We start from the raw sequence: 13,876 nt of genomic DNA, 5'->3' as shown, positions 1-13,876 counted from the left end.
TTCATGATGACAGGAATTAACGCATATTATTAAACATGGGAACACGGTGGCGCAGCGATAGTGACGAGCAGGCGCCTTGTCCAGAGATTGTTCCTGCCTCCCGCAAGATGCTTGCTGCGCCGTGAGCAACCTTTGATCAAATAATTTATTGCAGCAGTACGGTCTCTTTCAAAACGTACTAACCTCCAATCCCTGTCCTTCCTTTACTTTCTCCAAGTAACCAGTCGCCACACGATCAACTCTAATAGACATTAAGCCATCTGTAAGCTTAGAACTCCGATTCTTCAAAACTTTTAAGGAACGTTGAAATATCTTCGTAGTACATGTTAATTATTCTATCCATCCAGTGTCGCGCCAGCCCCAGCAAGAATACAGCGCGAGGCAGGAACAATCCCTGAATGTGCACCAGCTCGTCGCTAGCACTGAGACACTGTGTCCTCACATGTTTAATTATTAACAATATAGATTAAAATGTTAACATTATTTAAATATCTGTATAATGTAATACACATTTTGCTGCATTTCACCTTAAAAATGATGTCATCATATGTAAATACGCACTTTATAAAGTGGCTCAGGTTGTGCAATATTATAACTATCGCAAGTTTACAGTGAGGTAATTGTACTAAGTACAAACAGTTCTACAAGGGGCACTTGATGGACTGATTGAGTGTGTTTAGAGTTCTTGGGATGAAACTGTTTTAGAACAGTGATGTCCCTACAGGAAAGGCCCTGAAGTGTTTGTCTTACGAGAGCAGTTGAACAGAATGTGCGCATAGCTGAGGCAGCGTGTGCTTGATGCTGTATACTGATAATTCTCTTTCCGATCAGCTGCTGTACAGCTGTGATTCCACACTCAGATACAGTGATATAAAATACTCAGTGAGAGTAATATGAAAAAGATGATCCGCTGTGGCAACCCCTAATGAGAGCAGCTGAAAGAAGAAGAAGAAGGTGCAGTGAGAGTAACAACGCTAAAGCAGCTATGGTATTTGGAATAGTGTGGCCATTCCGTGGACCATTATATTGTTACAGGTTAATTTCAATCAGATTCCTTAAACTAATAAAACAATATGCAGTTAATTCCAGTGTATATGAAAGCTGCATCAGGGATGTGGATCTAGAAAAGAAAGGGAAACCACACTGGAACAAAAGCACTGCTTTGACTCAGGGTGCCACCAGTTTGCAAAACCAAGAGGAGAACTTGCATATGCCAAGCATTTAGCTAGCGTGAAAATGTGTGTGGTTTTATGCCAAGTTTAGGTTTTATACATCGCGATGGGAGCGTGGAAACGGGCTTACACAACATTTTTGTGCATATGCACTGTTTATACATGAGGCCCCAGGTCTCTTAGGCAATCTGCAAACTTTCTTAAAATACAGTTCCCCTTTCCTTCAGGACTGTGTGCTGCCAAATGAAAGAGTGAAGAGGAATAATTACTGCCCAATTACATTATGGATCTCATTCATAAAACAGTAACATTCCCAAGTTTTGACTATGTATTTCTCTGCAATTCAGGGGACATTTTACCCTCTTACTAACCCTGTTCAACATCACTCTTCCAATGAAAGTGCTGGTTCACCTACTATCTTTGTCCTGGAGAAAAACGATCTGCTAGCAACCAGTCCACCCCACTCTTTCAAATACTGGTAGCCCTGCTGATTACCCTTCAGGGGCACATACCATGTATATGGGATAAAATGCCTGGCAGGACCAGTATATAACTTCCTCATTTATGGCCTTGAAGGGCGTTTCCTTTATCCTCGGTCACCTTTTGCCATTTGGAATTTACTTCTCCATCTTGCCCCTTATATGCGGTGGGTTGGCACCCTGCCCAGGATTGGTTCCTGCCTTGTGCCCTGTGTTGGCTGGGATTGGCTCCAGCAGACCCCCCGTGATCCTGTGTTCGGATTCAGCGGGTTGGAAGATGGATGGATGGATCTTGCCCCTTATATTAATGTACAAGTCTTTTTTTTTTTTAATGTGTTTTATTCAGAGTGTTTAAACTAAATCTTTGACTTTATATAATGGTTTTATCAGTATTATAAATCTATACTTACCTGATTCAATGAATTTAATACAAACAGTAATGGTTTTCCAGCAAACCACTCCAGTATTGAGTAAAATACTTTCAATATCTAGGTTTTTTTCTTCTTCTTCCAGCCCCAGTTTGCAAACAAGATAATGGACATTTGGAGAAAGACAGCTCCTTACTTCACATTCTGTGGACATCTAAAGCACAAATATTTTTTTTAAACTCCAGAATGCTAAGTTTACAATTTTTCAAATAATTGTCTACATATTTAAACAAACCTGTATTGCTCACAGAAACTAATAAGCCCAATGAGCCAACTTTTTTAGTTACAAATGGCATTACTCCATTTTCAACCCGGGAAGACAAAGATGTGTATGAATATAAACTTTATTCTACAGTTTAGGATACATCTGGTCATGTAGTGGTATGACAATCATGCAACAGTAACATTTTGAAGAGCCATTAGTAAAACAGACAAATTACCTTTAAACTTGTTAGTTTTCAAAGCATTTTAAACATGGTACATTAGCACATCAAAACAAAAAAAAATCAATGTACTCTTATACAAAATAAATATACATTTTACAATATGCCATGATCTATGAATGAACGTAAACATTTCCATCACAATAATGCAAATTTGACAGCAGTGTTGATTAGAGTGGGATCTGTTTTTAGGACAGACACTCTTCAATAAGTTGGAAAAGAAACTTTTCAATATTTTAACAAGTTACAAAATTCCTTAAAAATCTGTTATGCCATGTTTGCACCAAGCCAGCAGAGTTAATGTGAGCAAAGGGAATTCCAGTCGTGAAACTATATGGAATTTATCATAGACCTGGGGATGCCAGCAATGTTTTGGAAATTCTGAACATTCTACACTATCCCCTGCTCCCAAACCAGTTTATAAGTGAGTGCCAACTCAGTAATTTTTATCTTATATCCTAGCACAATCAGGGGTAAAGGAGGACCAAAACCCTAAAAAAAAAGCACCAGTCCACTGCAGGGGATACTCGCATACTGAATGTACAGAGGTAATCTACGAGACTGCAAATCAATCTACTTTGGTTTTCCTTCACATCCCAAAAAGTGCAGAGTATCTACAAAGACTCACACAGGCATAAATTAAACATGCAAATTCCAAATATGCGTGCATACAACGGAACTCAAAAAGGTTTAGGTGATAGTGCAAATCATAAACGTTTGTGGAAAAAAAAAAACTGTACAATTTTTAATATTTAACAAATAATGCATTTTTTTTATATTCAAACTGCAGGTATGAGGAAATAAAAAAAAGTGGAGAATCTTGCACTGCTGATTTATACTAAAGTTTAAAATAAATTGATTTTGTAAAAAGTTATGGATCTTAATAGGCATATTAAAAGCACTGTGCATTAACAGGACATTAAAACAAAGCTAAACTAGAAAATAAAAAGTACACCAGAAAACTGCACATTTAGAAAATAAACACATATAGTACAATTTACATACCACAGCGGACCAAGATTAGTGCGAGGTAAACAAAATGACGGTCTTAATTTCCAGATTCTTCACAGAAGTTTTTGGAGATGACCTTGATGACATTCATAAAGTGGAACAGGAACATAGATCCCTTACTCAAAAGCCAAAACCAGGTCAAAAAGTAATGCTTGTACACAGGTTTACTGTTAAAACAAGAAAAAAAATCATCAGTAAGCAAGAGAGTAAGGGCATTACCACAAAGCAGTACCAATATTCAAACACTGATTAACTTCTAATTACTCCCCCAGTATCCACAGTGCAGTGATTGTAGGAATGTGCCCAAGGTTGGCTCCTGCCTTATATAGTGTTGCCAATACAGGCTTTGGCTCTCGGGTTTTAAAACTGGACTGGGCAGATTGTGCTAATTAATGGAGATATATCAAAATAAAATAATCATTAAATGTGCATTATCCACCAAAACTACTTTAATTGTTGGCACTAGAATATCTATACAACAGCAATAACATTTATTTATATAGCACATTTTCATACAAAAAGTAGCTCAAAGTGCTTTACATAATGAAGAAAAGAAAAATAAGACAAAATAAGACAATATTAGTTAACATAGAAAAGGAGTAAGGTCCGATGGCCAGGGTGGACAGAAAAAACAAACAAAAAAAAAAAAAAACTCCAGAAAGCTAGAGAAAAAAATCTGTAGGGGTTCCAGACCACAAGACCGCCCAGTGGTATGTAAATTGTACTATATGTGTTTGTTTTCTAAATGTGCAGTTTTCTGGTGTAATTTTTATTTTCTAGTTTAGCTTTGTTTTAATGTCCTGTTAATGCACAGTGCTTTTAATATGCCTATTAAGATCCATAACTTTTTACAAAATCAATTTTATTTTAAACTTTAGTATAAATCAGCAGTGCAAGATTCTCCACTTTTTTATTTCCTCATACCTGCAGTTTGAATATAAAAGAATGCATTATTTGTTAAATATTAAAAATAGTACAGTTTTTTTTTTTCCCCCCTCACAGACTTTAAAATCTCTAGATCTAGATTTGTATCGAAGAAACAGCCTAAAAAAAGTATTGCATTGTACTACTTCATAGAACAGACAGGGTTTATTAAAGTATGACACGCTGGTTACATTGTCTCTCAGCTGCTGTTGTTCATCCTTACATCCTTGCCCTCGTCCACTTTTTTCTTGGTCTGTGTCTGTGTGTGTGTGTGTATGTGTGTGAGAATATGCCTCTCTCTTTCTCTGTTTAAATTATGCATTTTTTGTTTAACATCTATTTAAAATACTTTGTCTACTAAAAAGTACTTTAATGTGTAAACATAAGTACAAATGAAACAAACATTCTTTACAAAATGTATGCAAATAGAAACACAACACATTTATTGCAATTTAAAGCAAAATCTTTAAAAGGTTATCATCACTTGCTACAGTGAGAGTTGTGACAGCTGATGAAGTTAATGCAGCCATTTGATATCTTTGTAATTGAGAACAAGTAAATAGTAGCTCAAAAGAAAAATTGAAATCTTACAAATTCATGCAATTAGCCTTGTCACTGCCTCCATACATAAAAGTAAACAAACAGAATTGACAGGGATGTGCCAGAGTTGACACTGAAGAAAGATATATGGAAAATATGCACATGCATGAATCTGAAAAAACTAAATGAGAATGTTAAAAATAAAATTTTATGTTGTTAACCACTCTCTTAAAAAGAGAGGTGCTTTAGAGTTTCCATCACTGGTGGAAACTGCTTTATATAATATGTCTCAAGTTTAAGACAAGTACAGTACTAGGAATTGGAATGATTAACCATCATTTGAGTAACCTGCAATAAAGGTTTAAACAGCATATTATTCTAGATTCAATAATTTCAGTTGAACTGGGAAATTTAATTGCATGGCTACATTACAATTTTGAGTCATGTTGTTCATTTAAATAGACACACATTAAGTAAGGTCTGTATCATTATAGACAGGTTCAGTGAAAACAAACTGTACCAAAAGGTAGCTCAATTTGGAAGCATTACAAACAAAGGGGTGAAAAAAAAGTGTCCTGAAAACTATAATACTATGGTAAAATAATAAAAGCAGCAAATTTACAGTGCACTACCACATACAAAATAAGCAAGCCACTTGCAAGGTATGACTATACCATCTATTATATCAACAGCATTAGCAAGGAAAACCTGATGCCCAGATGCCAGGGAATGTGTACAATGATAAAAAAAAATGTGACCAGTAAACATGGTTGACATCCAAGATCTTTAACATCTAATACATTATTTTGAACCACGGAGCCAAGTTCTATCTAGAGTCAATATCCCAAGCTGTGCAAATAAAATCATCAAGAGGACACCATGGCTGAAAACCCTGCGAGCCACAGTCACACGATTGCATTCATACTGTAATTGATGTTTGCACTGTGCCAACAACCAAACATTTGATCACAATAATGTGACGTTACATAGTGGAAAACTAAAAGATGATATCTATGGTATAACGGACAAAATTGTCCAGGCATACATACACTTAGCTCAGTTGAAAAGCCAATGGGTACTTGTAGAGAAATGGATTAAACATACTCAGTCAAGTCAAGTCGGGGAGCATGCACTGGTACAGTGCGTTGCCACACCCACTACACAACGAAATAACTCGGGATCCCAGTTGGCAACCCCCCCAGGCAGACTCGTGGTCCAATCCTACCCTCCGGAAATGACCCTTTATCTGCCGCAGCCAGGTGTTACATGGGCGACCCCTTGGCCTGGTCCAGCCACTCGGGTCCCCAACAATGAGGATCTTTCGAGCTGGATCACCCTTGGGGAAATGCACCACATGGCCGTAATTGATGCTCCCTCACAATGCAGGTAATGTGCCTCATTCGGGACTCCATGAGCAACCGCTCATTCAACACAAAGTCAAACCAACAGTACCCAAGGATTTTCCGGAGAGACACAGTATAAAAGGAATCCAGTCTTCGTCTCAGGTCACTGGATAGCGTCCATGTCTCGCAACCATATAGCTAAGACAGGAAGCACCAGGACTCTAAAGACTTGGACCTCCGTCCTTTTGCATAGATATCGGGAGAGCCACACACCAATTTCCAGCAACCTCATGGACCTCCATGCTCTCACAATCCGTCTATTGACTTCATAGGAAGGGTCACCAGAGACATGAATGTCACTGCCAAGGTAAGTAAACCTCTCGACAAGGTCAACACTCTCTCCGCAAACAGACACACTGCTGATGGCTGTACCCAAGAGGTCATTAAAAGCCTGAATCTTGGTTTTTATCCAGGACACTTGCAAGCCCAGACACTCGAACTCCTCACTCAGTCTCTCAAGCGCCCCCGATCAGAGCCTCCATTGACTCCGCAAAGATCACAGCATCGTCAGCAAAGTCAAGATCTGTGAATCTTTCTTCACCAACAGATGCCCCACAGCCGCTGGACCCCACGACCTTGCCCAACACCCAGTCCATACAAGCATTGAACTGAGTAGGTGCAAGAACACACCACTGATGAACCCCAGAATCAACTGGGAAAAACACAGAGGTCCTGCCTCCACTCTGCACAGCACTCACAGTACCAGTGTACAGGCCAACCATGATATCCAGCAACCTTGAGGGGATCCCACGAACCCTCAGGATGTCCCACAGGGCAGCTCAATCAACCGAGTCGAACGCTTTACGAAAAACAAAGGCTGCAAAGAAACTCTGCCAATATTCGTATTTGCGCTCCATGAGAACCCTCAGTGCCAGGATGCGGTCAATGGTAGACTTGTTAGGTGTAAAACCAGACTGTTCCGGTCGCTGGTAGGTGAACAAGTGATCACGGATCCTATTGAGGTACGACCCTAGCAAGGACCTTACCCGGCATCGAGAGCAGTGTTATCCCCATGTAGTTGCTGCAATTTAGGCGATCACCCTTCCCTTTCCAGATAGGGACGACAAGTCCCATTTTCCAGTCAGTTGGGATGATGCCAGTCTCCCAAATGGAAGCAAAGATTGCTTGCAATGCCAGGAGGACAGCCTTACCACCAGTCTGGAGAAGTTCACCCTGGATACCACAGATCCCTGCAGCCTCCAGGTTCTGTCTGTGACTGCAGATGTTTGTTGCAACTAGTTTCACAGTGTGTCATTTTACCGCTAACTGACCTGACTGCACAATTAGCTTTGTTCCTTCTCCACTTATTTTGCAGTAAGAAAAAGGGCAGTAGTGTATTTATGTTCATACATTTCTGAAAATTTGTATTTTTACCAAAGTCCAAAGTTTTTAACTTTTTTGTAATTTTCCTATTAAACTCACCTTTTCTGTGGAAGTGGTTCAAGAGAATGAGTGAGATGTCACTTGCTCTTATTGCTGAGTGAGGTGGTGGACAGAAGAAAAGGGAAAGGATGGAATACAAAAAGGAAGACTGAAGATGATCATAGGCCAGAACTACAAAACAGATCATCCAATATGCTGAAGCTAAACCCTCACCACTGTGACCAATCCAGTACCGCAACTAAGTGCTGGTGTGGCCTAATAGCAATGCACGATTAATAATTAAATGTGGATGAATGCATGTGCCAGTTGGGTACAGAACTAACTACCTCTCTTTTGTGTGCCAAATTCCCATAGCATATGCAAAAATAGGCACTAGACACAGCTTACGGATTTTTAGAATCAAACTGGCAACTACATCTAATTTATAAAGAAAGTCAATTGTAAACTTAAATGGAAACCAAGCTGGAGAGACACATGGGCTCCAATTCCAGAGTGAACATGAACATAGCACATAGACTCAGTGTTAACAATTTCAGATCTGAAAGCATTACACCCTCATTAAACATATTGTGGATTAACTTAGTGTTTCAAACCAGATCTCTTGCCATACCAAATATCCTGAAGAGGAAAGACTGAAACGCCACGTGCATCTCTCACGAAAGTTCAGAAAATCTCTGCTAGATTAACAGTTTGCAAGGAAGAGTAACAATCTGCAAGGCCTATTACATGAACCATAAAAATCAGTCAAACCAAAATATAACATTAGTCAGCCAAAAAATAAAGACACTGTATTCCTTAAGGAAGGCATAAAACTATAGTTAAAAGTCAGATGACAAAGGCTATAAATGCTGTCAGACAATACTGTACAAAAACTAAAGAACAGAGCAAAAATCTAATAAATAGGACAGAGCAATTCAATAAACTAAGAAAACAAATAAGTAAAATAAGCAAGAAAAAGAGAAATATTGTGTTAAAATTAAACTGGATAACAATCAACTAAGGCAATGGGCAGAATGTGTTAAGGAGTATTCACGCCATTACCAGCAAATCAGCTTTAGATAATGTTGGCTAAAACACAGATATAGTTACACTATATTGTAATTTACTGCCTGAAAGAGAAAACTGTTCTTCAGTATAGCAGCTCAGAAGGAGAAATAGAGTTGTCCTCAACATTTTTCCAGCAGAAATACTTAAGGAAACCATGGACACCTCTCTATAAATTCTATCATTTATTCAAACAAATATGTAATGAAGAAGATATTCCAGAAGAGTGGAAAAACAGTTTCCAGATTAAAGTTCCAAAAAAAAAAAAACACAACACTAAGCAACTGTAAAGGCCTAAGAAAAATATAAGTACAGAAAAATTTAACATATTATTGTAAAGACTAAGAGCAGCATTAAACACTAAACTGACAGAGTTAACAGATCATCATTCAACACAAGAGTGTGAATTTTGATCAGATCCAAACTTTGTGGATCACCTCTAAACTTTCACTGGAATGCAACTCGTTACTTTTTTTTTTTTTTTTTTAAAAAAAGTTAAGAGTGTATGAAAAAATTAACAATAGCATCAACAGACAATTCTTTTGCTAGTAAAAATACACTGTACCCACTAGAAAACTTACAGAACTAGTGGAATGGTTCACAAAGGAATGCCAAGCAGACATCTCTACAACATATAAAAGTATCTTAGGATTTACTGCATTCCTCATTCTTGCTCTTATTGGCCCTAAACTGGATCTTGAAACAAACTAATGAATGCAAAACTAAAGGGATTTTATTAACACTGTAGAACTAAATCACAATCAGTACTTGATTAACCATTAATATCACAACAAAGGTCATAAAAAAGATAACATTAATATGAATAATTTTAAACATGAAACTGCTCAACTAGACAATACAAGTTAGTGTACATATCGAAACAACCTGGTCAGCAAATCAGGATGTATTGGAACACTTAGAACAAAATGAGGAAAGCCAGAGTGGGGTCCTAGATGTTCAGTAATACAAGCCTAAAAACAGGGACTTGAGATTTACAATTCTAATGTTAATTCAAGGCTGCTATACCTCACATAAACGTTAAGTATAAAGTAAAATAAATCTGGTCAACATATAACTAATTACGTTGGTAGCACAATATAATCAGCAATTAAGAATTGAAGCTAAAGACCAACCAACAGGGTTAACACGCTAACACATTCAATACAGCTGCTTTCTCACAGCTCCATAGCACTTAGTTCAAAATGTGTATAGTTATTTGCTCTTTATCATGGTTTCCAAAAACATGCATGCTTGGGTCACTAACAAGTCTAAACTGTCCTGGTGTGAATGATTGTTTTCATTAGGTTTTTTTTTCCCCCATCCAGGCTTAGTTTATGCCTTGCATTCACTGCTGCCAAGAAATGGGTGAATGAACCAACCGTCACCAATCTGTTGAATAAACTGAATTTATTGACCACACGATAAAGAAAACAAACACCTCAAAAAAATTAAATAATAATAATAATAATAATAATAATAATAATAATAATGACAAAACAAAAGCAAAGAAGTCGGAAAAACACATTACGATAGCAGCATGGAAAAGAAAAGAAAAAACTCACATAAAGCAACTTGAAAAATGCCTCTAAAGAGGAAGACAATATAATGACTAACGATGGCATTATCCATAGGCACTTAAAGACTTAAAGCAATATTTTCTGACTTGAGTCCAAGTAAGCATAATAATGAAAATAAAATCTGACCATCTGTTCTGTTTACGTCATTATTTAAGTTGGCAATTACAAATGACATTAATTACAATGTCTAGAGTCATAACTATTACTTTCCAATAGGAGAAATGTAAACTAAACTAATGCTTTAAACACACACACATTTTGCATACTTTGAAAGGTAATACTTAAAAATCAGACAGGATAACTCTACACACCTACAAGCACTTCTCCGGTACTTTCAATACTAGCACAAATATTCGACGTCATCTTAATGCGCAGTACGGTGGTACTTAAGTGTCAATATTTTTTTTAGTTTCAAAACAATCTTTAAACGGATATACATTTCATAACACACGCGACAGTTAACAATGTAAATTTTGTGTGCATACATTTCTTTATTATTTCATAGTAATATATATAATACTCTTTAAAATCCACCTATCAACATTACCTAATCTGTACGGACCACTAAAAATGGAAAGTGCGAATAGCAGTTTCCTCCTTATAGATCTCGCGAGACTTTTTGCTAACGCTTTCTTTAACAGTGTAGAAATGAGGTCACGGCTAAATGTTTTGCTGAGATTGAGCTGATCAAAGGTAATTTTTAAAATGTTTTACGGGTTTTCAGGGCGAAAATATATTAGTTAATGACCATTAATTCTTTTAAGCGATATACAGATAGTGTTTATTGCTAACGAGAGATAAAGAGGGCCAGTTCTAATATGTCTTACCCAACTTTTCTCGTGTTGTTCCAATGAGGTTCAGGTTAGCTCCCTTTTTACAGCGCTTTCGTTGGTTTATTTAAAGACGATGCTTGAGATTAATTTTACAGGTGACTGGGCTGTACACATCTGCCATTTTAATTATTCAAAAAAAGGCGGTTCTGTATACTTATATCTTTGTGACCTGCCGCCTAAAATAACATTCCTCACATATGTTGTTACATAATTAGTTTATACTTTTGCAGGCAAGATGTTTATTAGCTAAATTAACATACATTTTATTATGGGTATTCATGATTTCGTGCTAATGTGTTATTTACTTTTAATTATATTATTTAAATTGTCGTCAGATGCTGGCGGTTTTCATAATATTATACTCCTGTTGTTTCTCGTGATTGAAGTATATCTTTATTTAGCATTTTAGTCTGAATCATGGATCATAAACTGTATTCCTTCAGGACTACGTTACTGTAGGTGTTTCTTCAAAATAATTTAATAAGTTCCGGCCAACCTTCTTGTCATTGAAATATCATTAATTTTTCCTTCAGTTTTTATTTACAAATGTTTTACTCAGGTTTCTGTTTTATGATTAATAATCAATATGCATTAGATATTGAATAAACTTTTTCGATACTTGAACATCTATTGTTTGTGACTTGATAACAATGTGTTAAATAGAAGATTATGAATTGATCAAACTGAGAAGCCAGTGAATATAAGCTAAACACGCCCCAACCCTCCAAAAAACAATGATTGCATCAATTACTGAGCACTGTAATGTGACTGTTTTATTGTTTGGAGCATTTTATGAGTAGGCAGCAAAAAAAAAAAAAAAAAGTACGTAGGCACCAAACATTACAATGCTGTATGTATATACTGCTTTTGATGCACCTCCTAGAGTGTGTGCAAAAATAATGGCCAACACATCATGAAGAACATACTGACATGACAGTTTTTGACAAAGCTGTCTGTTTTAATTACATTGTTGACTTAGAAAGACTTCTTTCCATGTGATCTTCAGTGTCTGCAATGACCTTTGAGTTATGGACAGAAGTGTTTTTTTTTTTTTTTGTTCAAAAAACCAGTAGTAAGCCATTTTTTTCACCAATTGCCAAATAGTGCATTTTGGAGGACCATTTGTAAGGGGACATTGTCCCTCAAATCCTTCACCTGCCAACTTGAAGTATTATCTATCTGTGCAGACCGCTCTTGAGGTACAAGTACTAGAAAGACCATATAACCCTTTGTTTTCCTTAACTGAATTTTAATTAATTTTTAACTAGTAGCTTCCATTTTTTCTTACTTACAAAATAAGCAACCATTTTTGGCATGGATGAAGATTTACTCACCCTCAGTAATAGTGAAGAAATACGTTATCAAATTTGTCACCATCGTGGCAGTGATCTCAGTCACTGGTAAGCAGTTGGCTTCGTCACTGGCTGTTTTTCCAGATCAGTAGGACCACCTGTTGTAATTTCCAAAGTATATCCTTTGTTCCCTTGGGGAGTATAGATGGGGAGGAAGGAGAGATGTGACACTCCGTAATTTCTCAGCAATGATGCCACATGCAGCTCATGTCATGTATGGAGATATTTTTAATTATTCTCTTCCTTTGAGCCTATTTGAGGAGTAATGAGAGAATGCAAGAACAAGTTCATATTGAGTTGTAATGCTCTGCAGTGTGGCCTATCAGTATTTTCACAGTGGTAAATTAGTTTAAGTCCTTCTGCACAAACTCGATGGAATGGGTTTTATGTTTCTGACTTAGAGCACATTCAACTGTGTGCTCTCGCAGTTACCGTGTGCTATACAATGTACACATTTCTAGTCCACCCTGAACTTGGTAAGATAAAGGATGAACTGTTTCTATTAATGTGTTATATTTTCTATAAACTTAGATTCAGCTGGGTTTTTCTATTTTATTTTATTTTAGGAGCAATTTATGTGACAGGAGTGAATGACTATCAATGCCTGGGATCACTAATCATGTATCTGGAGAGAAGTAATCTTCTAACATCCCTGCTCATTTCACAGATTTTGTGTGTTATCAAAACTCTTGAAGACGAAATGGTTCCTGATGAATGGTCACTTCTCCATGTAGTTCAAGGTCATATAGGAGCAGGTAATTACAGCTATTTAAGATTAAACCATGATGGAAAGATTATTCTTCATATGGAGAGTCTTAAAGGTGATGCTGACCTTTATGTATCTGACAAAACTTTGCACCCCAGTTTTGACAATTATAAACTGCAGTCAGCAACCTGTGGACAGGATGTTGTGGTTGTACCTGTAGAATTCTTGAGACCAGTTGGTATAGGAATATATGGCCATCCATCATACCATGAAAGTGAATTTGAGGTGAAAGTCTACTGTGATCGGACAGTTAATGAAGATCTTTTTTCAGCAACTTCATACATTGCTGAGGATGTTGAGAAACAAAAGGCCTATACTTTTCGGGATGAGGAAATGCAAGAAGAAGAATCAGTTTTTTGGACCGTTTTCATTGGATTACTTAAATTGGTGATCGAAATACTGTTTTAACATCACAAATGTTAAGATATTTTTTTAAACGAAATGGGTGTTACATAATTGATGTAATGTACAATAAATTAATACACTGTTAAATTAACATGTTTATCTTTCTTATTGGTCTA

General features: G+C 36.8%; 2 protein-coding genes across 4 annotated transcripts in view; one reads left to right on the top strand and one right to left on the bottom strand.

Moving 5' to 3' along the window:
* Positions 1-3,696, bottom strand: part of LOC114648337 (endoplasmic reticulum membrane-associated RNA degradation protein-like) — a 146,208-nt gene extending 142,512 nt beyond the window's left edge. The window contains exons 1-2 of one of the 3 annotated variants that reach the window (XM_028797319.2): positions 3,528-3,696; positions 2,062-2,233 (exon numbers count right to left, since the gene is read on the bottom strand). In XM_028797319.2, coding sequence (XP_028653152.1) covers positions 2,062-2,233 — 172 coding nt within the window. In that variant the 5' untranslated portion in view covers positions 3,528-3,696. The remainder of the gene's footprint in view (positions 1-2,061; positions 2,234-3,527) is intronic. The other 2 variants (XM_051924257.1, XM_051924256.1) reach the window with 2 other exon arrangements.
* A 7,337-nt stretch (positions 3,697-11,033) lies between these two features.
* c3h6orf120 (chromosome 3 C6orf120 homolog) lies at positions 11,034-13,851 on the top strand. Its single transcript, XM_028797322.2, has 2 exons — positions 11,034-11,097; positions 13,156-13,851. The coding sequence occupies exon 2, from the start codon at positions 13,209-13,211 to the stop codon at positions 13,761-13,763; it is 555 nt and encodes a 184-aa protein (XP_028653155.2). The 5' UTR covers positions 11,034-11,097; positions 13,156-13,208; the 3' UTR covers positions 13,764-13,851.
* The last annotated feature ends 25 nt before the right edge of the window (positions 13,852-13,876 follow it).

The sequence above is a fragment of the Erpetoichthys calabaricus genome, chromosome 3 (assembly GCF_900747795.2).
Source record: "Erpetoichthys calabaricus chromosome 3, fErpCal1.3, whole genome shotgun sequence".
Classification (NCBI taxonomy): Eukaryota; Metazoa; Chordata; class Cladistia; order Polypteriformes; family Polypteridae; genus Erpetoichthys; species Erpetoichthys calabaricus.
The sequence above is the reverse complement of the archived record's forward strand: the minus strand, read 5'-3'. Positions and strand labels throughout refer to the sequence as shown.

Excerpts from the sequence above, each read along its gene's own strand:
- c3h6orf120 (XM_028797322.2), top strand. The coding sequence starts at position 13,209 with ATGTATCTGGAGAGAAGTAATCTTCTAACATCCCTGCTCATTTCACAG.